The sequence below is a fragment of the Harpia harpyja genome, chromosome 9, assembly GCF_026419915.1.
Source record: "Harpia harpyja isolate bHarHar1 chromosome 9, bHarHar1 primary haplotype, whole genome shotgun sequence".
NCBI lineage: Eukaryota > Metazoa > Chordata > Aves > Accipitriformes > Accipitridae > Harpia > Harpia harpyja.
In genome coordinates, this window is record NC_068948.1 from 16,357,710 (window position 1) to 16,384,439 (window position 26,730).

General features: G+C 43.6%; 1 protein-coding gene across 4 annotated transcripts in view; it reads right to left on the reverse strand.

Moving 5' to 3' along the window:
- ZNF423 (zinc finger protein 423) overlaps window positions 1-26,730 on the reverse strand; it is a 238,150-nt gene that overhangs the window by 181,342 nt on the left and 30,078 nt on the right. For all 4 annotated transcript variants that reach the window (XM_052796002.1, XM_052796003.1, XM_052796004.1 and 1 more), the window contains one exon: window positions 11,963-12,022. In XM_052796002.1, the coding sequence (XP_052651962.1) occupies window positions 11,963-12,022 (60 nt within the window). The remainder of the gene's footprint in view (window positions 1-11,962; window positions 12,023-26,730) is intronic.

Genomic DNA, 26,730 nt, shown 5'->3' on the forward strand with positions numbered 1-26,730 from the left:
ACTGTCTTCAGAACTGCCTAGTACAAAATTACTTTGAGACTTTTAAATTAACTTCATAATAAGGACAGAGGCAATGATCTTTCTGTTGCTACAGTTGTATCTCCTTGATGCATCAGCAAGAATGGCTTGACATAGCCCTTCTTGGGAGAAGGCTAATTCAAGTCCGAGTTACACATATACGTTTAACAAAAACCGTAAGTGAAATCAAGTAAAGATAGAACTAATCAGTCTGTCAAAACGATACCTTTATGAACTGTGAAAACATCCGATTGAAGTCCTTGGATAAGAAATAGTTCTTCAATTTTCTTTCTGTGGATGGCAACAACCACTATTTCCATTTGTGTTCACTTATCTGACAAAATCAGGGCACAGGCATTTAGTATCATTTAATTTAAGTTGCCTCTAGCCCCCATCCAAGCTAAATAATACCAATAAGCACAATTCTACACCGTGCCCAGCTCTGAGGGCTCTGAACCCCCTCTCAATTAAATGAGACCCAGGAAAAACCATCCCTCTGCCTCTCAAGGATGTGGACACCACGCTCCGCTTCCCCACTTCATTTGGGGGCTGCAGGTGAGCAGGTAGTGCAGAGCCGCTGTCTTTCACTCGCTCCTCTCCTCCAAACGCTCTTTTCTGCTAAAGATTTGCACAACAGATTAAGATTAAATACACATAGCTAGAGCAACAAATCTAAATTTCAGACCATTGTTGGAGAACTTTTCTCTGCCAGGCTGCTTCAGTCGGCCCCAGCTCGCCACGCACACACAGAGGCACGCGACCGGTGAGTGTCTTCCCACCACACTTCTCTCAAATTGAAAATCTCTCTAGCTTTGGATCAAACAACAGCCAGAGCCTTAAAACACATACACATGCTACGCAGAGAGCCTCACCGTGCCAGTGGTTTTCTTTACCCAAGTGAAAGCTTCCAACCAAGAGGGAAGAAATTTGCCTACAGGTCTCTCCATTCTATGCTAGCAAATAACTCGCTTCAGAAATACTGCAGCTTTCTGCGTTAAGGCGTTTAGAGGGGAAAGTGTGGGATGAAGTGGGATGTGAAATCCCATCACCCCACCACAAGGAGAAGTGCTGTTAAACATCTGAGTTTTCCTTTTGGAGTTTTGATGAGTTTACTAAGAAAATGTAACAGTGGAGTCACTAACTAGAATGCTCAAGTTTAAGAAAAAGCGTGTTTTCTTTAGTTATAATGATGCAATAAAATTTCACAGCTCTTGAAAGCACCTTGTGGGTTTGAAACACAAAAGTAACACTTGCATATCAGTTTATTTGTAAAATATAAACTTCTCCCTGCTCCAGAAGCCTGGAATATGAGACCTCAGAGTTGTGGCTCTTCCCTTTTCTGAAGAGAAATAAGCCTTTCCCCAAACATAGTGCCTACAAGTTTCAATCCAGCAACAAAGGTGCAACAAATGTTCCCATATCGAGGAAATTACATCAGGAAAATATATTGCAGGGATTCACTTCAAAGGCATCAAAGCTTCCAACAAGAGTGGTTATTTTCAGCCAAATTACCATGCTGCTGCTCAAATACCACTAAGCTGAAGGAGTCCTTCTTCATCAGTCACAAACTGCCAACTTATCCTCAAGGAAACACCAAGCTAAAAAGCGTACGTCTAAATCCACATGTTGTTCAGTGGCATTCAGAGTAATGTCATTCTGACTTACGTGTTTACATTTTTATTGCTAATTGATTTACCCCTTCTGAAGGAGATGCCTCGAACAGGAGGCGTCCCTTCCTTCTCCCCTTACCCCCATGCTCCAGCTTCATTACAACCCCAGCACTGTTGCCAAAATGAGATATTGCCTCATTTTTGGTACTGTGCCCTTGAAGGCATCTTATTAGAAAAGACCATTTCTTAATTAACATTTTTGATCTTTAATCTATTACACATCCCTTTAATCCCATACGGAGGAGCTTTTGGCCCACTTCCGCAGCGTGGCGGTGGGAGGCAATAGGCTGGCAATTTGTGCTGAGGGCTCTCTCCCAGCTGGGCTCCAGTGCAGCCGGCTGCAGGGCTGGCTATGCTTTCACTGGTCAGCAGCAGACATACACATTTATTATTTTATTGCAATTTTTTTAATAAAGACTTTAGAGAGCCACTGCTCAGCATTAAAGACAACAGGCAGAATGGCAAGCTGGCAGATGAGATCAGACTTCAGCAAGTGGCTGTCAAGCTCTTAAAATAACCAGCAAAACTCTAAGTGGGAGATTTAGTGGATCACCAACATGTGAAGTATTAAGAAAAAGTACAATGTTAAGTCCCTTACATCATTTTACTTGCAAATAATTACAGCAGTTACAATGTGCTAACTGGCAATTAACATTACAGGATTCACAACTCACCAGAATTTTTTAAAACATCCTGTGGCCCTATGTAAATTGTCTCTTTGGTACTTCTGATTTGGTGGCTGTATGAGCTAATGGCTACACATTAGCTCAGCAGATCTCGGAACAGGATTGTCCACGTGCCAGCTAATTTAATTAGCGGCTTGATCTTGTCAGAGCTTTATGTGACACAGACAGTGTTTCCAAGCAAAGTGTGTGGGTTTTTTCCTTTCTCTTTAGTGTTTTGTGACTGTCTAATAATTTCTACTAATGAATGCCAAAGTCATTCAAGGGAGAAAGGAGGCATGGCTAGTAAAACATGCAAAAAAGGCAGGCACTTCAGTCCCAAGTGTGATAAATTCAAAAATATGTAGAGCAAGATGCATTGAGCACCTCTTCCATGCACATCCCAATCTATTGCCAGGTCTCTGCACACATCTATTAAATCTTCATCGCACTGTTACTCAGCCCCAAAAAAGACAAAGGTCACTTGTCTCAAAGTGAGAGCCATAGGGTATCTCAAATCTCATTATAAATGGTCCCATTTAACGGTTTTCTCATTTGAATTTATACACAACAAATACAAGATTATGAGAGGAGCTCAGTTTATTTTGACAATGATATCGTAATTCCTTGTAGCGAGACTGGAAAAAGGCTACTTTGGACACTTAAATGACAGAAATACAAATGTATCTTTTATTATGGGAAATTTTAGGCTACATTAACTTTTAAAAAATCCTTTTTTTAATGCGTACTTGGCCTTAATTTCTATTTTGTACACATTCTTATGCTACCGTAACCATACTTGTACTCTCTTGGTCTACAATAAGCGTAACAGCTCAAGACAAATTAACCAAAAATACGGCGGCAATGGTTACAGAAACTTTTTACAAGTCAGGTCAATGTTGAGTAAGACCCACTAGAGGTCCCTTCCAACCCAAATGATTCTAGTTTCCTGTAGTGAATAAGCAAAGATTATTTGGGCAAAGCATCATAAATTTCATGCCGTTCTTCACTGCAGTTTCATATCAACATCCTTACTCAGCCCAGAAAACAAAGCAGTGGAGCTTGTCTATTCCATTTGTTTTTCTTCTTTTACAACATTGTTTATAAAACCTCATTCTCATGATTGGCACAATTTGGTTTTTTTCTCAAGAAGAATGATTACTGGGAATCCACCACTGTGGCATTATTTTTTATTGATTTTTCTCATTTAAGCAACAGGCCAATGTAATATACTCTGTTATTCCTGTTTTACATTTATTCAGGCTGGGAACTTTGAGCTACCAGTTACAACTGCAATGTGTAAACTAGTCGAAGGAGAACAGAAGCTTCTGTGAAAACCAAAGAAATTGTTCACCAGGAGACTTTCCTTCAAACTCTTCAGCTGTCCGATTTCACAGAGATAAAACCCATTGCAATCACTTCCTACAGCGGCATGGTTTCAGCTTCCCTCGCTCCTACCAGCCAGCCAAAGCAGACTTGGAAAAGCAAAGCCACTGACCTGCAGAAACGACTCAAAGCAAGATGGGCTGGCAAGTGCCCCCGAGTCCCAAAGCCAGAGCCCTCTGGGAAGGTCGACCTGCAGCACGGTGCATGATGAGAGACAAAGTAGTATGGACGTGGGGCACAAGGAAGACTTTCTACTAGGTTGGGAGACTTAATTAGCATTTGTGAAGTGCTTTGAGATCCTATGTAAAAATATTTATCCTACATAAAAATATTTACCCAAATAAGCTCTAGAAAGCACAATTTGCCTGACCATTCAGTCTGCTTCTGTCCTCAAATCTGCAGGAGATTAGCAAATCCAGACCGCAGCAGAATTGGATAAATCAGAGATGAGAAAGACTTACCAGGTGATCTTATCCACCCCACTGCTAATGTAAGACCATTCCTACAGTGTATTTTCAAGCGCTTTGTCCAGTCCAGTTTGAAAATGACCAGTGTGATGGGAGATAATACCAGAGTCTATTAGATCCCAATACTGGGAAATGTTTCCTGATACTCAGCCTAGCATCTCCTTTGCTTTACTTTAGCCCATTACTGCTAGTTATGCCCCTGAAGGTTATTGTAAACAAAAGATATAATTTTCATCTAAAAACACAGAAAACGTTCATCTAATCACAGCCCTTCATTTGGGCAGCAAGAGAGGACAAGGTAGCATCACTGGAAAGAAACATATGAAGAGAAAGCAGGAGTGTGAAGATGGGAAGGTGCTATGCTATGCCTTGCTCCTCTCCAGTGCTCCCTCCAGCTCAACGACAGTATCCTTCACTGGGATGTTCATACTTGTGGGAGACCTGAAAGCGAGCAAGGGATGGAGAGCCAGGAAGGCTGCGCCTGAGGGTCACCCATGAAGGTGAACAACTTACTTCAGTCAGCGCAAGAAAATGAAACGCAGTGTTACAGTCTCCCAGTGCCAACCGGCACACCTTTAAGTAAAAAGCAAATTTGTTGCACAGAAAAAAATGTTGTTGGCAAGGTAGAGATGCAACCCCATGGAGGATGTCCCCTGCTAGCCCCAGAAGGAGACACTCACGCCTGCAACCGTCTATGCCAATGGTGTATTTGTATTTCTGGCAAGGTGCCCCTGCCAGAAGACCCTGTGGGAACATCACCCAACCCATAGCGGCCCCATACCAGCAGACACACCAAGCTCACAAGACTGCAGATGAGGTTAACCCAATGACCCCAGAGACACTCCCAGATTTGACTGAAACCTTGCTGCCCATCACCAGTTGTGATGCACTGCCGGCATCCCAGTGCACACGAGTCCATGGCCCCTCACCAGCATGGCCAGGCAGGGGCTGTGACCCTGCAGCCTGCAGAAATCCTCCCCTTACCAGATGTTGCTTGTAGCAATTTAGGGGGGCTGACTTTAGGTACTGTGAAGCTCGGCAATACCAATGACACAAGGCGGTACGCCACGCTTACTCAGCTTATCTTAAGCAGACTGCCTTTCCAGCAGACACTGTCTTTAAAAAGCCTGGAACAGGTGGGTGATGGGGTAGGGAGAGCACTCGATAGCTCACTTTGAAATGAGCTTTTCTTTCCTCACCTCTTTTACCATGGAAATTAATTCTCCTCCTCTGTGCTATCGTTATAATTTTCCCAATTAACATTTTTAATAGTAAGTATTTTCTAGGAAATGCTGTAATACACAGGTGTGTGCTTCTAATTTAAATACTGACACCCATGCTGTGTTCGCATCTGAAGATCGCTCCTTCTTGCCGGAGATTCCCTCCCCAAACAAGAGGGGAACACCTATGGTGCTGCACCACCAGAGACGTCTCAGTGGATTCGCGGGGCAGCCATTTCCATGACAGATGCACGTGTCAGTGCTGTGCGGCGCCACATGCGGCAAGGAATCTCATTTTTTATACTTCTCCTTTCCCTGAAGGTGCTACAGCTGCAGGATGTTGGTCAGACCTCGGAGCCCCCCCATGGACACCCTGTCACTCCAGCCAACAGCTTCCTCCGGTAGTGCCATGTCCCCCTTCCCGCCAGCCCGGGAGCACTGGGAGCAGAGACTTGCTCCCAGGAAACCCTCGCGCCTGCAGATGCAAAGTTGTGCCATGAGCTCCTACAGAGTAATCTGGGAAGGGTTTATAATTACTCATATTGTTTCTTTTTATATTATCCCGGCTCCAAAAATCTTACATCTGTCTTGAATGTTCACCCACCCCCACATTATCTGAGTATCATGTACTTCCTATCACTTCACCTTCTGTTTGAGAAAACACTATCAGAAGTAGTCTCTTTAAAAAAAAAAAATAGTATTTATAAGATTGAAGTTAAAAATTAAATTTTGTAATTAGGGAAGCAGAATTAATTTTTTTTTTTTTTCTCTTCTGAAAGGACACATAACTATGTCACATCGTAAAAACCCACACGTTACCAAGGAAAATAAAAGTTCAACTTAGAATAAATGAGGAATGCAGCAGCCAGAGCTACAAACCTCCCTAGCTTTATTTCTAGTTGGCATTTATTTGGCTTTTGGCTGCTTCCAAAGCAGATATTTAACATTTTGAGAACCTCAGACTATACTGACTAGGCTGCATGCTGCAGGTCCATGCAGAGACAAGGATGCTGTTTTTAAAACCAACATAAGAAAGCCGACCAGTTCAGTTGAGATCAAACATTTCATAGTATATTGAAAAAATATTCAACTAAGAAAGTAATCAGAGTCTCTCATGTTCTTGGCTAACTTCAAAGATTTATTTCTTTGGAAATCCTTACACACTGTAATCAGAATCTTCTCATATTGATTTACTAATGAAATTGGCTTTTAGAAGATGCCTGAGCTTGTGAAGGCACTCAGGATGGGTAATTTCAGAGTACTTGCAAGATAACAGGTTTCTAATGCCCACTGAATTGCGACTGACCTTTTCAATGCTCTGCAGCAGAGATCCCAGAATTTCACGTTGAGGGTGTTTGGAGGAGGGGGTGTTCAGCATTTTGCCATTTAGAAGTTAAATAAGACAAAACACAATACGTGTAGAAATAGAGAAGAAGAGCTTAGCATCTATGGAAGAGCAGTCTCTCGCATCTGGACCTTCCTGACTTACTCCAGACACAGCTCGCGCCCAGCAGGTCGTGCGGCTGGAGCAGGACCAGCAGAGCAGGGGCTCTGGGGGACCTGCCAAGGGGACATGGGCAGGGAGCAGGGACAGCCCTGCGTACTGTGAGACCACAGGGCACGGGGTCCTGCAAGGACAGTGGCCTTGGTGGGCACCAGGCAGTGGACTGTACCAGGGTGTGCAAGCCCAGGGTGCTGGAGGACGGCTGAGGGGACAACAAACTTTGTGTGGCCAAAACAGGCCTCCAAAAGGGGAAAGGCGAGGAAGGAGAACACATTTTCTGTAGCTTATCTGAATAAACAGAAAAGGGGGAAAAGTTAACGTATGAATACTTGGAGGGGCAAGTCTCTGTTCGCTTCATGAGACCCCGGCTTTCTCATCCATTTTGCTCCTTTGGCAGCCAAAATTAAAGCCAACCCTACGAAACAGTTAGAGGAGAACAGAAACCCTCAACACTTGGGGAGCAGACAGCAGCAGCGCCGGGATCAGCAGACCGATGGTGGAGGAGGGCACAGGGAACAGCCAGGAGGGAATGGGCAGGCAGAGCCCCAAGCAGCAGAGACAGCATTAAAAACATCCCAGCACGGGCTCCAGTAGCCCTGAGCAAAAATAAGTCTCCAAACCGCGTCAAGATGTTGCTCCTCTGAAGATACCAAGTGAAAATTGTGATTTACATAGCTGGGAGACACCATGCAAAGCGGAAGAGACGGGAAAAGGAGTGACCACAGGGTGGTTTTCTTTTATTTTGTGGTTCATTTCTCAAACACTGCTGCTTCCCCTTTTCTTTTCTTTTTTTTCCTCCTTAAAGGAGGGAAACTGTAAAAGAAATTGCAGAAGGCAATTAAAAATCTAAAGTAGTGTACTGCATTAAGTAAGTACGTGGGAGAACTCTTAATGGCAAAACATCAAATGTCTGTCCCAAAATGTTGTGGGGTTCTTTTTCCCATGCTACACTTTGTTAACACATCCCTCGCACGCACGCCCAGCTGCTGCAGCGAGCTTGGTGGCAGGGACAGGAAATCTGGGGCTAATGGGGAAAGGGGGAAATACCAACATGTAATTTATTTTTGTGATTTCTGGAATGTTATAACTGAATGGTACTAATGTGTGCTAATGGATGGTTGGGCACTGGCATTGGAGAGGCCCTTCCAGTCGCAAACACTGCAAAGATCCCCCCACGTTCTGCAAACACATGCGCACAGAGACGTACCCAGTGCCATTTGTCCCAAGCACTCAGGCTACGGGTCCACAGTCCCCTATTTCCCAAACTCTTTCTTGATCAGTATTGTAACTCGTAGGTGCATACAAAAATAAGATACCTTCAGTTACCTCAAAAGCAGACACAAAAAAAATCAGGCTTTTAGGTCTGCAGGCTCCTAAGGAGAAGACAGAATCTGCTCTGTTTGCCCCAGACAATTCAGCCAAGATTCCCCGGGGCCTCACAGTCAGGCTAATGAGAAACTCCCCAGCAACCCCCATGTAAAATGCTTTCAGAGGTCTTTAAAATGCCTTAAATTCTCTATATATTTGGTAAGACTTTTTACTTCTTTAAAATGTCCCTTGTTGCTCCTCAAGATAATACTCTCGTGATGTATTACAACAGCAATGCAGCATTGTCTGGCTCGACCCTTGCTTTGCAAATATTGAATCTTATTTTCCTCTTGGCTTCGAAGCAGCAGAAAACCCTTTTGCAAAGCAGAGGCGGGCGCTTGCCTGGCCCCCTGGCAGCCCTGCCCAGCCCACCCTCTCTGACATTTTCGGAGGGAGATGGATGGGCTTCAAGGGCTGCATGTGCTGTTAAGAGGGAAAAGCAGGGGGAAGGAGTACTCAGCTGCGCTCTTCCTCTGGGACAGAAAGCATCTCTGCCTCTTCCACAGCAAAACACTACTGACCTGCTATTTAACAGCAAGCTAAGTCCTCAGATTAAGAGAGGAAAGGAAAAGCTTTTTTTCTTCCTTTTACATTAAGGAAAAAAATGTTTACAAGAGCTGAAGAGGAAGGAAATTCGCTATATGCCCATTGTTAAACAGGGCTGGTGGACACCCTGATTGTTTACCCTGCCGTGAGGGCAGCCTCTGCCTCCTTATACATTTTCCTGAATCTCTGGGTTACTGTGTACAGCCTTTAAGTTGTGGTCATAAAAAAAAAAAAAAAAAAAAAAAAAAAAAAATCATAAAACTACTTCTAGTTGTGTTTAAAGTACTTGAACAAATTCCTCAGTGCAACTATGCCAAGGGTTAGATTCCTGCAAAGCATTTCACCTTTGCAGGTTTTACCAGGAACGAGCAGTTAAGCCAGTACAGACAGCAACTTGCGCACATACACTACCGTAGGAAAAAGGATGGTGCCCTGTGCTAAGCCATCACCGAACAGCCCCATCCGAGTGCAGAATTTCTGTTGCCAACGTGTCCACTGCCAAATTTCCATGAGCCGCACTAAGCAGCCCCCGCAAGCAGCCCCTCGCCCAGTGCCATGGTCTGGTCAGGGCTGCACAAATCGTGCGCCTTCAGTACACTTCAGTAGCAGAGACGTCCACCATGAGACACAGAGCTTGGACCCCAATGTTTTGACATGTTTTGCCCTGCACCTACAAATGCTTACACCTGACCTGGGGACAGATGGCTGTCACAGCTACCTGGACAAGCCCCATGACTGCAGATTCAACTTGCACTCACAAAAAAAATTTCCAGCATAGCTTCTACTGGTTTGATGAACAAAATAAGAAATAGCAGCAAAAGCACCTTCTCTCCCCACAACTGCACCTTTATAAATATTTTGCTAGTATTAAAAAAAAAAAAAAAAAAAAATCACATTCTACCTGCTCTTGCTGTCCCTATGTACCACACCACCCTGGGACCGCCACTCCCCTGGCCCACAGCAGCTGAACAGAGTGCCAACATAATTTTTCCAAAGTCGCTTTGTATGTGTTTGCACACACACAGAGATGTACAAACACATACAGGAGAAGAAGGGAGAGAAATATGTTAATTTGAAACATCTGGCAAATATTTCAGAGTTAACAAGTCCTTGGTTTGGCCTTTTGATTTTTTTTCTGTTTGGGGGGGTGGTTGTCAAAGAAAGTGAGGCAATTTTGTCATTTTGGGCCAGGGAAGGAAGGGGCATGAAACAAGAAGTTGAAGAGTGTTTTTTCACCCTTTATTGAACTTCAACATCACACTACTGGAGCTAATGCAAACAGGAAGATCATAAAAGAACATAATGAAAGTCTCGCACACTGGGACTGAGGGACTGGTTTCAGTTACCGAATATAGCTTTGGAGGCACACCACACAAGAGCCAGTGACTCCATGCAGCCGCACCACCACATACTAGAGCTTTTTAAGCATTTCCTATGTAGTTCCTCAGTCATATTCCAGCCTGCAACCTCTGTCCCATGCAGCGCACCCTGTCTTGATAGGATACTGTATTGCATCTTTATACACATGCAAGATTGACATCTGTAGCTACTAAATGTATTAAGATGAAAATCCCCCAATTAGCACACATTTTCCTTCAGCTGCCATAAATCACACATACAATACATTTTATCCCACATCCGACGTCTTGAATGAGAGCTGTAATTATGGGAGTAAATGAAGAAAAATTGAGGAGACTCAACTAATTCGGGAAAAGCCTTTCACAGGCTTTTTTTACTTACAGCATAGTCACCAATACCATTAGGAATCCCCAATTAACTCCCGTTCTGCACAGAAATTATTGTTGTTGTTGTTGTTGCTGTTTTGAACCTCAGCCTGTGTTAAATTTAATAAAATTCAAGACTTGTGATAGATAACACCGGTAACTCCACTCCAGTGCTGTTTGAGACGAAGGTCAAGCAAGAGAGCTGGCGAGCGCTCTTTTCATGCGCCGTTAGCTCCAGGCACAAAGGGGCCTTCGACATCGCAGCTGGGGGTTTGCAGCAGCAGCAGCAATATTTGCTATCAAAGACTAGTGAAAACACAAACTGTTCAAAACAGTCATAGCGCCCAGAGAAGATGCACCCAGCGCAACAGAGAGTGCAGTTGGTACGAAGTGAAATGCCACAAAGTGCCACACAAAGGCAGTTTATGCCTTCAAGGCCAGCTAGATGCTGACTTCAGTAAGAAAAGTCTCCTGTGAGTCAGTCTCCCCATGACTCTTATAAAACCCATGCTAACCAGGAATGCAGCACCATTGTTAATTTTCATATTACTGCTCAGTTTCTGAGCTCTTTTTCATGTCGCTGCTGAGCTTCTAAGAGAATACCCTCACGCAGTCCAGTATGAAGAGAGGGCAGAAATAGAATTATTGGCTTCAAAATCAAAAATATTCTGAGAATTTCATAAACGTTAAGGACATAATAGACAGTAAAATATCTTTACAGAGAGCACAAACAGTGACTAGATGTGGCTAGTTATTTTAAACAGAAACTAATCTGACATTGACCCTCACGTTTGTGTTATCGATACATATTACACAACTACAGACAAACTTGCTTTATCCTGTTCAGTTTCTTGAGCCTCTTTTTATTCAAATTATCAATGTAACACAGATGAACAAGCCCCAGACACATGTTTAAGTGTTATTACTATCAAGCAGACCAAAAGCTGGTTCAAATGTTAAATCTTTCTACCATGGCGATGTACCACTTTTATTCTCCAGCCCTGACAGTACTTTCCAATTTCCTCCGAGAGGAGAAATACACACATTCCAGTTGAGACCGAGGTTTAAAATTCCTACTAAAGCAGCTTTTATGTAATTAGATTGGAATGAATGTGCAACAGTGCCCATTGCAGAAAACTTCAAAGTGGTTATACTGGAGAAATCACAACCCGTTTCAGTATGCCCACAAGAAGAAAGAATGGCTCTCTGGAGGATAAGAGTATATTAGTCTCTGTATGTAATAGATTTTATTGACCATATGGAACTGATATAAAAATTGTGTTGCAGTGGGTAGTCCTGGATTTGAGACAGGAATGTGACATACAAAATACAGTTCCTGTAAAAAGCCTGGCAGCTTTCTGGCAGTTTTTGCAATCAGAAGAACCTAAAATATTTACCTGATTGAGTCACTGATGAGTCCCAGGTCAAAGCAAAATCTGAAGATTCACCCTCTTCAACTGAAAAAGAACAAAAATAAGTTGTGATTGCTAAAACAAACCAACTGAAAAGCAAAGCCATGAGAAAACTAGGTCCACTATGACATTAAGTATTAAAACAGACTTCTGCACTGGTGAAAAAGAACTTACTGCTTTCTATAAAATAATTCATAAGGTGGAAATTTAGTAAAGAGATTTTCCCTACGTTTTAACCTAAATATAGGATTTCTGTTTGCAGTTCCTTCCTGAACAGGTAATAGTAAGTTCATGTGAAATTTTAATAGAGGTTTAAATATCACTAGCTGCTAAGTATTCATATTTGAAATTTTGTACATGTATAACAACTTGCATGTGCAAAATTGTCATTGTAAACGTAGAGGTCATTTTTGAAAGGTATGCTGTAACAGATCATAGTAAAGAACTGTCCTATGAAGGGAAAATTGCCAGACTTATGTCATCTTAACATACTAACATACTAGCCACATTCAGAACCAAGTGATATCTTAAGTTTTTTCAGAGTTCAGAATTAAAAAATACTATTATAATGTGCAACGATGTTCTGTAATATGGTGGTCATAAATAACTGCATTTAAGGCTTGCTGACGTGAAAGCTGTCAGAGCCAGGTGCTCAGCACTTGCAAGTTATGTATCTATAACCTTCTGCCTGTTAAGAATTATAAAATGTCGTTTGATTCTTACATTCTTAAAAATAACTAAGAGATCAACTGACAACAAGCAGGGTAAAAAAAAGACCAATCCTGCTGTTACTGAAATCAGTGGCAGTTTTACTAATGTCAGACTGGGCATTTGAAAGTGGTAACTGCAGAAATTCTTCTTTTTAGTTGCAAAAGTTGATCATCTTCACCTGCCTACTCTGTCACTGTGATACCAAACAAACTTAAACAGGTCTTTATTTCCAGATTAAAAGTATTTACTCCATGCACTGACCAATCTCTAACCCTTTCATGTAGAATTTGTATCTGAATCCAACATAATTTAAATAATTCTGCAACTAAAATCCAAACCATATTGCAAAGCCACAAGCACAGCCCCTATTCACCAGCTTGGACCTGCATGCCCAGGCCCGGGAACCTGTTCCAGTGATTACTTACATTGAGTATTTACATTTTCATCACAAGATTCTTGATTTTATGCTCCCCCCCCCCCTTTTTTTTTTCAATTCAGTAAGGAATTCTGGCATCCTGTAAGCTTATCTATCCTGTTGATGTCAGTGGTGATATCACGTGACATTAGGAACAGAGAAGATGATTTACGTAGCCAGTGCCTTGACAAATTTTGATTTTATGTTCAGACCATAAACAAATGTGTACTTCACAGAAGGGCACTGCTCCGGTCCTGTTAGTCTGCAAGTTTGCTAACGGAGGAGAATGGAATTTGGCCACTTCTTTTGAAAAATCATACTTGAGAAACAGTTATACTTTTTCCAAAAAGTCTATGTTAGCATAAAGGCCATGTCACATAATATTAAATTCCAGAATGATAGAGAAAAACAAGATACAAAGCTATGAGCCTATTCAAGCCATTATCGGTACTATTTCCTGAGTGTGGCAGAGCAGTCTTGGCTCAGACATGCTCTCTCCTAGGGGCTCACCTACCATTTTGTGTTCTGTAAACCACCATCTTGTTCCCATTTTGACCCATCTCTTAACAGAATAACTCCGGACATAGTTATCCTAAATATGATTTTAACACCAAAATCTACATACATTTGGGAGGTTTCTGCTCCGAAACTAAATAAGCTAAGTTAGCAATTCACATACCTTACTCAAAACAGACAAGTGGAATGTTTTAATTTTATTTTATCCTTGACTGCTTTTTGGTTGTCTTGCTTGGACAGGTTTTTTTATTACTCCTTTTATGCTGAGGTTTTTTTATTTCTTTACATTTTATCTTGAAAGGAGAGGTGAAAAAAAAAAAAATCAGGCTGCTAAAAATACATAAAGGCAATAAATTCAGTCCTAGTCAAGTAGAAATATATGGGATCAGCACTGGTCATCGGCAATTTTAGCAACCCACTGCCTTTCATGTTGGTTAAACACCGGAGACTGCTCTAGTCCTTGAGCTGCTGTAGGGCAGCTGGCTCCAGCACGTAACAAAACCATGTTTTTTGGAATCCCTTAAATGAGGGCAAAGGTTTGAGTCAGCCTCTGTTGGCATTAATTTGCTTTGCTCCCTAATGACTGAAAAGGGGACAGAGAACATATATGTGAAGACGATGGCACTGAAATTCACTTTGTATTATTGCAGTCATGGTTTCAGGTTCTCCCCCTCTATTTGCACAGACCCGCCACATAGCTGACAATGCTGCACCTCCATGGAAGGAGGAGGCCGGTGGGGATGGAGCCTCTTGAGCTTAGACACAGACGCATCTCCCTGCAGCTGCTGCTCACACCACTATTCCCCCTTTTCTTTTTTTTCCTTTTCTTTTTTTATTTTTTTAAGCAAACATCATCTTTCATAGGATCAACCATAAGGAAAAGTAACAGCCGAGCCTACTCCAAGGAGTATTGCTGTACTGGACTGACGTTTCTCTTGGGCTGCATGTCAAATTGTCCCCTCAGACAGCAAGCACGAGGCAGGGGCACTGCCAGAAGCGAGCTGGGAGCCCACGCTGCTTGCCACAGTGCTGGCTGGGGGTACCCAAACATGTCCAGGCAGGACACGACCACTGGGCACGGCCAGGCTCGCACTACTCAGGACCGGTGTTAGGTGGAGCGGCATGGTCAGCGACAGCCAGTTGGGAGCCCTGACATGAGCACTTGATCCTCACCTGCCTGCCCATCCACCCACAAAGCTAGGCAGCAGGCACAGAGAAACAAGGGCAAAAGCACACCACATTCAAAAAGGAAAGATTGGGTCTGCACATCAGTGTAATTAAGAAGACCCAGAGGTTTGGAGGGGAAGGGTGTCTGTGAGATTGAAGCAAAAAAATAGGTGATCAGGCTTTGTCACAGGCACCAAGCATAACTGTAGGGAGACACTTAACTCCACCGTGCTTCTGCTCCCTCTCCATAATGGGCATAAAACCAAGAGCTGAGAGGTTCCTCCGTGGCCACCTAAATCTTCTGGATATAAATTGTTATTTAAAGAGCCGGCATTCGAAGAGGTGTCACTACTGGCTTTGCCTCAGCAATGAGCAGAAGCCACAGAAGTCAGAGGGAAAGATAATTGGTTTCCTCTTCCCAAACTCAACTTCGACACAAGCAGTTGCAGCTAAAATTTCCCCTCAGTTGCACACGGCTGTTGCTGGACTCACAGGGAAGCAGGAGGAGCTTTCCTGGGCTGGTTGGAGACGTGGGGACACAATGCTGTGCATGGAGGGGAGAGGAACCCCATCTGGGGACAGACCCCCTGGAGGCTGCCCTAGGGCTTGGCCAGCCCTCCCCAGGAGGGCAGAGCGGGTCCAGAACAGATTTGGCTCCTACGGCTGGGAAGGGATTTCCAGCTCTCACTACTGAGAACTGAGTCAAAAAAAGCTTCGTCCGTAATATTAGCCAGGGAGTAATTCACTTAAGCTGATTTTTCAGTTAAAGTTTCAGTTTCTTAGTATTTTTCTCATCCTTCCTTGAAATCTAGGTTGACTCAGGTGACCTATGTGCATTAACATTCACTTTGTGGATGCTATTATTTAAGTAGTGGTAATGGGCAAAAAAGCCGGTGAAGAGGTATGAAGCATTCAACACGATCACTTCCAAAATACATCACACAGTAAAATAATTCTTGTTTCATTAGCAGGAAAATATATTCTCTGAGACACACCAGCCACAATCATAACTACTGAAATCAAGGACTAGACAATTCCATCTGTACTAGTTAATCACACTGAATGTGTGGACACACAAGTCCATGTTGCTGACATTCAGCATGCGCAAGAGCCACCCATGTACCTGAAACACTCTGCAGCTTGGGAATACCACAGGAAACAGCAGCACAGTTTAAGACGGAGAGCCAAGATTTTATAAAGCAACTAGAGATCTTGTGTCAGCTCTAACCACTTTACGGGAGTCCTGGTGACATAATGGTGAAGGCTCAGCATTTCATGAAATTTTGGAGGTGTTTCATACTGGGCATTGAAAACGAAGACACCCAAAATCACTGATGTTAAGGTTTGGGCAGAATGTTCACAAGTTCACAGGTTTTTGTTGGATACTTCCCATTTTCCTTCACAAACTCACCTCATTTTCTCCCCAAATTATGTTGTGTGCCTGCACATTAAGTCATGGTTGCAGCCACAGAAGTTGCTATGTAATTACACTCTTACTCTTGTCTCTATCTGCTCTCTCCATCTGATTATTTTTAAATGCTTTGGAAAAGCATATTTTAACTCCTTCAGTAATACAGAGACAATACAGCAAGAGGACAGAAGTTCGGTCCCACTGTGCTCCATGTGCCATCGACAGAATGGCACCCGAGGTGCAACACACTGCACCAATGGAGAGGATACGCATGTCTCCCAGTGCCAAATTCACTATGCAGTTGATTAGAAAAAAAGATGGGCAAGAAACCGTTTCAATGTCAAATACTAAACCTTGATATCAACATTCACAGAACTGTATTTCTGTTTTTAAAGCATTAACATTTTTTTTCTTCTCTTTTGTAAATGGTCCATAGTATTTGCCAGCACACAGAGAGAAAATACTGGAAATAAAAAACAGAGACACTCTTTTAGCTGCATCCTTCAGGGGGATGATTATGAGATAGCTATAGGAAACTCGCCCAAGAGTGTGCCTGCTATAACAGCCGTGCCTTTGGTGAAATCTGGGGGCATCTATGAAGCTGAAACCCTTCAGAAAGGCTGGGTTTGACTTGAATATAGCCTTGGTCTGGCAGCACAGAAAATTTTACTGTTAGTCAACTCAAAAGATTGGTAACTTTGTGCACTGCCCACCCATGGCCTGGTACAGGGAGACATCGCTGGCAGCAGGAGGACACATGTCTGCTTCCACTCCCTGTTCTGCCCCAGCACAGGAGGACTCACTGCTGTCATGCCTGGAGAAGACCTCTGTTCTGCTCGAACTGATTGTGGGACCCGAATGCAAGAGCCAGAACAAGGACAGGGACGACGTGGGTAGAAACTGTGGGCAATGGCAACATCACAATACAGCGCTCCCACACACCCCAAATATTTGCATTTTGCCCGCTCATCTCAGATGTTCTCCAAGGATGCTTATTTAATTGCTAGGTCACAAGTGCTGCAGGCTCAAAGATTTTGGTTCTTTGTGCTCAGAGAAACTTCTGAAAGGATTCAGCATCCATTCCCCTAAGAGTGAGAACATCTATTTATGGGGCTACCATTACCTGAACTCCATTCACAGTCACAGTGCTTATTTAACACTTTATCACTCCCAGGAAAGAAGTTAACCTTATCAAAGTAAGACGCTTCTGAACCAAATGTTGATTTCTAGATGCAATCAAGCTTTACAAGTGAGCAACAGCCCCTCAGTAATTCAGATGGCATGTGTATGCTCCCTTATCCTATTACACAGGCTTCAAGGACCACAAGGACCAGTTTAACACTTCCCATAACATAAAAACTCCATAGTATGCAAACTAAAATGTCAGGAACTGTGACAGTTTGAGAAACTGCTGAGAAATATCTGGGGTTACAAGCAAGTCCCCCAGCTAATGGGGGAACTTCCCTGAATCAGGGCTGTTACCACAAGCTGCATTTGGGACCGGGGCCACTCCCTCACCCGCGAGCAACCTTTGAAAACACCATGTACAGAATAGCTTGAGTGCAGAAAATGCTGGTGCCACTTTTTAGTTTGGAGGATTTTGTCAGATTTTGTTTGTGACAGAACGCTCTCAGATAAACCTAGGGAAATCTCACCAATGCCTGTGTATTAGCTGTAATGTACGTGTCAAGATTCACAGCTTTCCCTCTAGAGAAATACTCTAGCACCAATCCACATTGTAAGCCAGTCACACAATAATCACATATTTTCCCTGACCTAGCTGTAGGTACTCGCAAGCAAGAGCTCTGTGATCTTCCATAATTTTCAGGCTTCTTTGCTGCCTTTCAGATGCACATGTCTCTGGGCTGCCCTACCCAGCCTTTGCTCCGTCCCTCCCATCACATGAAATTACATGCTCCCGAATCAGCATAGGACACAGAATAGCCCCATCTGACCACCATTAATCTGCCACGACTCATCCCACAGCACTCACGGCCTGGCATTTGATACAGCGCTCTTAATCCTGCAAAATGCAGAGCAGCTTCCATTTCTGCGAAGTCAAAGGGAGCTGAGGATGCTCAAAACTTTGTGGACTGAGGATTGTAAACTAGCCAGTTTCCAGCTGCTTGGCATGGCAGGAGCACAAAGGATGTTAACAATCTTTACACTTTAAATATCCTGGTATTTTCCACACACTTCTAGAGTCTGTCCTTTGGCAAGGTGTGGACAGGCTTGCTCCTCAAACTGAAAGAGGAGGAGAGTAACTCTGCTCTCACTCAGCCTACTGTACAAAGTTCAGTCCTGCACGGCACCGGGAACTGCTACCACAACTAGCAGTGGCATACAGCAAAAAAAGAAAAAAAGTTTGGAAATGGTTACTTTGAGCAGAAGCCAGCTAGCCCCTTCTGTTCAGGGCTTACACCTCCCGGCTAGGTGTAAGGCTTTCCCTCTCTCCTGCTTAGATGTTCCCTGTTAGATTCTCCACCTCCTAATATCAGTGAGACAGAAGTCTGCAAAACACAAAAATCTGCAGAAGAGCAGCGAAGGAAAGTAGCAGTACGAAAAACGGTCCCATTTGTTTTTTAAATGAAGCGCCGCTGCGGCAGAGCTGCAGTCTGCTGCCCGGGAGTGCAGCAGGGTGCAGAGCCAGCCCTGAGCCAGGGCACGCTGCCCACGAGGAACCAGGCTGCCCTTCTTTGTCAGCAGGCTGGGGCTTTCTCCCACCCGTGTGCAGAGGGAAACCTTCACATTCAGCAGGAAAATAGGAAGTTTTGTGGGGCTTTGCCTGTGTACTGAGAATAGGTGCCTGCGAGCGTATCCTGATGCATTTACCGTACCTTGCAGCTAAAAGGAAAAGGAAATCCCCCTGGTGCCTCCGTACCAACATTCAGGGGAGCAAAAAGGTACCTGGCAGAAGCAGCCAGGTGTGCTTTATACCAGTCATTTGAGCCGATTTACTTCCTTTGGAAAATCAACTTTGCAAGAGGATGCCTGCCAGGTCTCCCCATGTTTACTAGGTATTTTGCTTGTTTGTGTGATCATTTTCATTTAGCTTTAGTAACACTTTGCCATTTTTTTCCCCAATGGTTGGTGGAAAGGAGCACTGGGACACCAGGGCATCCCCAGAGAGGTGATGGCGTATTCCTTGCCCATGCCCTAACCCTGGAATCGCCACGGGAACCACACGTGGTCCTCGGCACAATCGTTCGCAGCTCCAGAGCTGCCTCCCTGGTCTCTCCCTAGTGCACGGCCGACTCAGCCATCGGTGGCCCTCAGCCAGGAGGGTTTTTTCCACCTTAAATAGGACCGTTATATATTAGTCCTTTCATGGGCCAGCGGGCCAGGGAATAAGACAAGAGGGTTTACTGACATGGCTTATTTAGCTAGTTCAGAGCCTAAATTTGCACAAGTTCTCTAGCTGCTTTTCTCCAAAGTCAGTAACGGGGCTTGGCAGAGACTGTGGGTTTTGCTGGCAAAGTCAGCCTTTTTGTGTGAAGGAGGGAGGAGTGGGGAAACCCAGACTGCTGTGCTCTCTAGGTCAGGGGAAAGAAAAAAAAAAAAAAAAAGAAAAAAAAAGAAAAAAGGAAGCAGGATGAGACAAATGGGACAGAATTACAAAGGAAAACTGAAAAAAAGATAGTTAGGAACAGAAAAAGATGTGAAGGTGATTAAGCAGAACAAGACAAACAACAAAATAAGGTAGCACTAGCAGGTTTATGCAAAGGAGATCTAATTATGGGTGGCTAAATCCTCCAGGACATTAATATTCCATCGTAATGTGTCTAGTTTCCTCCCTTCCAGACATGGCAGGGAGGAAATGAGAATCACTTAGATACACTGTTTAATGAGCAAATGATGGACGATCACCAAATACAGCCTGCCTGATAAGTATCCATTAGCTTAAACTCGCACAGTAAATCTGTGCACAGCTAACGGGCCTGCCTCTTCAAACGCTACAGCAAAACTTAATGTAACTGCAACTAGAGAAAGGGATCGTTGTAAATAAAAATCTCATCTCTGCAAGATGAGAAAGACCATAGGACATACATAATGGCTAATCACAGCCCTTCCCACGGCCCACACACCTGACTCACAAGCCAGAGCATATTTATTCCCAGTGCTCATATTTAGTTTTTGTGTTTCTAATTCACAGACTTCACTGGAGACAGATATTTCCCATCAAAATCTATTATGTAAATAAATACGAGTGTACGGTGTAATAAAATGCAGCCAATATTTCAGGTTGCTCTCAAGATCAACATCTTATACATGCAATACATTAAGCTTATAGTTCTTAAAACTGGGCCTGCAGACACCCCATTTCCATACTTCACATTGCAGATTTGGGATCAATACTCTTACTGATGTTTCTCACAGCTTGTCATTGAAGGTTAATCCCCAGGGGGAAGGGTGGTTTTTTTTTCCTTTTAATTGCAATACGTGGTATTTAATCTGTGAAATGTTCAGGAATTTAAAGGTTGCCCTGGAAGAGGCACCTGGCCGAGGAGCCCCCTACTCTGTGCTACGTACAAGACCCACAGAAGCAGCACCTCGGCCCCGCACGAGAACCACGTTTTCCCGGCACGCTGGTGCAAAAACCACCCCAGCAACGGCTGGCACTGGGAACATCCAGTTTTACGTTCCCCAGGTTTCATCAGGAAGCACCAAGCCCGCTGCTCTGCCGCGGAGAGACGCAGTCCGCTTTGCGGGGTGTGCTGTCTGTCCCCCCTCTGCCCTGCGGCAGGCTGTGCCACCTTCTGGCGTCCCTAGCGTAGAGGACCCATCTCCAGTGCCTCCCCACCCTCCTCTTGCCTTTTTAGACAAAAATCTCTTTCAATATTGGTTGTTTCTAATTGTTGCTTCCACCTCAGAAATGCAGCAAGGGGACTGGAGTTTGGGGATCTTTCTGCTTTTTCTGCCTGGAGTTTGCCTGGCCATGAGACTGCTGGGGTACATCTCATCCAGCCCAAGGGACCCATCCCACCGATGGCCCATTTGTGCCTGGCACGGAGCTCCCACTGACGTGCTGCACCCCCAGACCCATCATCTGCGACAAGCTCCACTGGAAATGGATGGGAGCACCCAGCGTCCCTACCCTCACCTGCCCTGGTCGGGCTGAGCCCCAGTCCACACCACCTCAGCCCCAGTGGGGCGAGAGCACAGGCACAGGGCAGAGAGCAAAGAGGTGGGGAGGGAAGTGGAGATGCACAGGGACGTGGGGTGCAGGGTGGCCAGCTCCTGTGGCCAGGGATAGGGGGTGGCAAGCACCGGCTGGCTGCGGGTGTGCTCCTCCCTGCATTATTACATGCATTTCTAAGGCAACTGTCACCATAGTGTCTGCACTTCCTTTCAAAAATAGATCTACTACAAGTAAACAGGCGCTTTAAAGCTCAAGTGAAACAAAACAGGTGAATCTGGCATTCCCCACGTTGCTCATAAAATCATGTATTTTACTTCGGCAACCAAGAGTTTAAATATTCTTGCTCCATCTGGAACACTGCTGGATGACAGAAACATGTACGTGTTGAAACCCTAACAAAACCAAAACAAGGAAAGTAGAGGAAGTGGGAATTAACACACTTACAATTCATGGCCAGGACTTTAATTACACAAGTTGAATTTGCAAATTGTGAAGTGATCCCTTGCTCTGCTAAAATGCCAAAAGCAGGCTGAAGTTACCCAAATAAAAGACGATGATGCAAGAGACCCATGAAAAGTGACAGACCAGAGGTGGGTCAGCAAATACAAAGACCAAGCTGCTACTCAAATACTTGCAATTTCTTACACCTTCCTCCAAACTTTGGGTGTAGAAGTTGTACCAGCGAAGGCTCTGCTACCACCCTGTGCACTTCGGAGCACAGATACCTGGTGAGTGAAGGTACACAAATCTCAGGTATCACCTAAGACAGTATTTGCAAACAGGTGGGACACGGGGTTCTGTGTTGCAAGACAGCAGACCTGAGAGTTGCAGTTGGCAGAGACAAGGTGCACACGGCATAGTTCAGCTGAAAGGATGGTACAGGCCAAAGGGATGCCAGAAAGGCCTCTATTGTTTCCTGAACACAAAGAAATGGCTACAATGAAATGAAGTTTCAGAATGAAGCCAAATCACCATGAAGTTCAAACACTGGGTTTTGCACAGAGGATGCAGGGTCTCACCAAGTCAGATTTATTGCATGCTTTGCTTCTCCAGAGGGAAAAGAAGCGGGGCGGGGGGGGGGGGGGGAGATGGGAAAGAGCACTATTTTTACATTAGGGCTATAAAGCAGGACACCTAATAAAATAATTTACATGTGCTGGCCCTGTCTTGGGGCAGCTAACGAGGATGCTCAAAGGTTAACATCTAACATGGACTAATAACACAAAGAAAGGGGAATGTTCCAAAATTAATTTACATAAACTTTTATATGGAAACAGGAACCAAACCAGGGAAGAACAGAAGTATATAACTAGGATCTGCAGATGGGCAGTGGGGCCATAACTCCTTACGCCACCTTTTGCTCTGGTAAAGCACAAAGAGATTTATGTGCACCAGCAGACTGAGTACACCATACCTCGGAGTGCAGTCTGCTCCCTATTGCTACTAATGGGCATCACCTTTCTGTGTTCTGCTTAGTCAAAACCATCTGACCAAGTGCAGTTCTGTAATAAAAAAAACCTCACATACCCACCCACCCCACCCCACCCCCGTTCACTGTCTCACCTCCTATGGTCAGAACAAGAGCCACATCCCTCCAGACCTTCCTGCCATGGACAGCGAGTAGCCTTTTCCTTTCCTTTGGCAAGGAGCTGCCATCAGGATGCAATAGTCTCCAGCTCATCTCATCATCACCGTAAATCAAGTCCCACTTCACAGCAATTTTCCCACTATGGATTTCATCCAGACCCAACAGAAGCAGATGCAACATCTCCCGTTTCATGTGGATCAGGCATGGTATTACTGTCAGCCTCCGTCCTGAACTGTCCCAGATGGCAGAGGGACCCAATTTTCAGACTTAGATTCAAGGTAGAGAGTTTAATGTCCATGAAAAACTCACACTTGCAAATGTGATAAAAAGAATAGAAAATTACTTAAACAGCAGCAATCACTTTGAGGCTCGCTGATGAAATGCTAAAGCACACAACTCTACTCTTACACATGTTTAACTCTCTTACTTTGTAATTCTTCAAAGCAGGTTTTACTATGTAATGCCTAAAGCCCTCGTCCCTGCTGCAGCAAGCTTCAGCAGGAGCAGAGCTGCTGTACCAAACACTTTGTTTAGCATCACGCTCCCCTCCACAAATACCCCATTCAGCACCCAGGGCTATTAATCACAGTTGGAAAAAAAAAAAAAAATCTCTGCCCAGATTTCTACACCTCAGCCTAAAAAAATACACTGATTTTTACTGCTAATCCTTCAAACTTGGAAATTTTTTCACTGGTGAGCTATGTTTGCAGCATAGGTAGCATAGGAAAAGGAAAAGAGAGGAGGCTTTTCCTGACCAGCCATTTTAATTAGAGCTATGAGGGCTTGGAAAAACCCACCTGGTGAGTGAAGTTATTTCCCCCTTTCCCCTCCTCTTGGGATGCCAGTCCCAATCAGAAAGACCCAAATTTCCAAAAGCGTAAGTATGCAGGGCTGTCAGTGCACCCACTTTGCTGCTGTTGCGGGGCCGTCGCAGGGGATCAGGCCCTTGATGGCCGAACAAGGAGGGCTTCAGCTTTCTTGAGTGAGCGCGGGTTTTCAAGGGCCGTTCGCTGGAATTTGTTTTTCGAGCAAATAGCTCACTGTGGCTCTTTTGTGCATGCAGGCGTATGCGTGTGTGTGTGTGTGTGGTAATACTCCCCAGGCTCGCTCATTTTAATGCTGCTTTCTCCCCAGATGAAAATATACATATTCTTATTAAGAAAAAAAATGTGCAAAGTATAAATTTGCATCTATGATCATTTCTGGTTCATAAATTGTATTTTAATAATAAAAAAATATATACTTCTGTACTGCCTCTTAAATACTAACAGGAAAGTCTGTCTTATTTGTACGCAAGCCTAAATATTTTGATGAAGGAACACACAAATGGAATAAAATAAACACCATAAAAGTGAAATACAGATAAAAGGGTAAATAAAAGCAGGTGTAAAGCTAATACACGGAGAATCCAGCACCTCATCCTGCCTCCTTCGCCACAAGAAGAGTTTCTTTGGTCACACGTAATGCCAACGTGAGCAGATGCTCCACACTCCCTGGGCATAGATGCCCCACACTTTCCTTCTGCTGAATTTTGTTGCACAGGTCAAGAGAAATTCTCCAGCTGAGATTCTCCCTACTAGAAAGACAGGCTTTGTTGACTGCATTAAAGTGAAAAAAATCACAATGAGGAAGAGAAGGTTGTATGTATCACATATATCCTTTCGTAGTGTCAAATTTAATTTGCAGAAAAACCAACTCGGCCACCATAAAGGGGAAACTAGTATTTTTTATGACCCCTTAACAACCTGTCCTTAGTGCTAACATACCATAAATAAATTTCAACATCTTGTTATACATGTAGTTCATTTTAAACAAGACTAAAAGGGCAACACAGTTCTTATTGAAAATTGGCACACATACAAAGAAAGGGGGAAAGTTGGCTTTTAAGACTTTATCCCAAAGCCTACTTTTTTTTTTTATTCCTATTAAACTTACAACCTTTCCACTGAAATGAAACATAGAAAGAGTTTCCAAATATTTTATAATTCTGAATGGATTTCCCTAGTGTAACAGTAATAATATTTTTACAGTTAAAAGATCCACTGATTTAATAAGTGTGATTTGTGTATTTAGAAAATTCATTAGAGCAGACATTCCCTGACATTTTTAGATTTATTTATTTATTTAGCCTAATTTGGGTACACTACTTCAAAAGAACGCTTAGAGCTTCCCAGTTCCTTAGTCACTCACTAATAACATCTAATAATTAATAAAGACATGTAAATTCTTAACTCCCAGAACTATTCCAAACTTACTATCTGTATGCTTCATGTCATGTCTCACTTATAGATATCTGCATTACTTTGTTTCGTAAAATGCTGAAGGGACACGTACTTATCTTGCTCTCCACCAAGAGTGAATATTCAGGCATGCTACAACCAAAGCAAAACTAAATCGAAGCCTGAGCAAACCTCTCCTCTAGGAGCCCACAGAGTCTTCCAGACAACCATTGAGGCTTTTAGCTGGTTTTACTGCACGGTTGTGTCCCTTCCACAAATGCCCGGTGCCTGCATGCTTGTGTAAAGGTACACATCCCTGGCAGCTATGGGGGACATGCACTTCTTCAGCCACTGTGCAGAAATGCGGGTGTAGAGTCAGGTGAGTACATCAGGATAGTCTCATTAGCACTAATTTTTACAAGTATTTGGGAGGCAGGAGGGAATGAACCAACCAGACGTGCAGCTGTGACATGGAAAGGAAAGGCCCAATTTAAGAGTAAATGCAATGCTCAGGACAGCGACTCCGAAAGTATCTGTAGAAACAAAGAGGGCACAAGCGAACACCCTCATCCTCCTTCATAAGGCCGCCAGCCCCTTCTGCCTCCAGAGCTGTTAAAATCCCTATTTCTACGGGCAGAGACCACAGGGAATAACATTAGCTCAAACCGTCTTTACTTGGAGGCAAATTATATCGCGTCTGCTCCTCTCTGACAAGTGCTCCTGTCAGGGCTTTGTGTTCTGCAACGTTTCCTTGTCATATTTATTTGCTTGTTTTGATTTCTGGTCTTCTGTCAGGAGGAAGACTGCCAAAACCGTAAGTCCTGTCTCCTACAAGTACCGCTAAGCCTGGGAAACAGGGCGTGGGGATTTCCACACATGGCTCAAGCCAGTACTTTGACAGAAGTTTACTTAAAGAAATACAACTTGCATGAAGTTTTGTATTTAAATTTCAGTGGACTAAATGAACAGGACTTGAAAGAAGAATGAAAATAGCCCCGCTTCCCTAAGTAAAAGGTACCATAATAGGTATTATGAAATTATATTCAGAATAAACTTCTCACACCAGAACCACATGCAGATGCAAGGTTCTTCATACACAGACAAACTGTAACTGTGCTGGTAGTTTTGCTGTGTGTAAAACAAGTCTCCCAAGATTGAATGTTTTCTGTTACGACTTCTTATAATCTGCAAGTCTCTTCCTCAAAGGCAAATTGAGACAAATGCACAAAAGTGGCTACCTTTCAAAACAAAGAACTTTCTTCCAACCTAGCCACTATAAAAAATGATCAGATAATTAATTTACAGTTGAGGCAAACAGGGTTACTTACCTGAACTAATGTTTTTTCCCAGGCACATTTTATCCATAGCCAATGGGTCAGAGAAGCAGAGTTCCTCTACAAATTTTTATGACATCTGAATATATTTCCTATCCACACTTGTATTTTTCCCTCTTAATGAGATTTCGCTGTTGTTCTCTTGATTTCCTGATAGAGGTACATAATCTTATGGAAATCCTGCAGTAAATAAAAGCTGTGTTCGTGCTTGGTCCACACTTACTCATGCTTCACGATGTAGGCGTGCTTTGG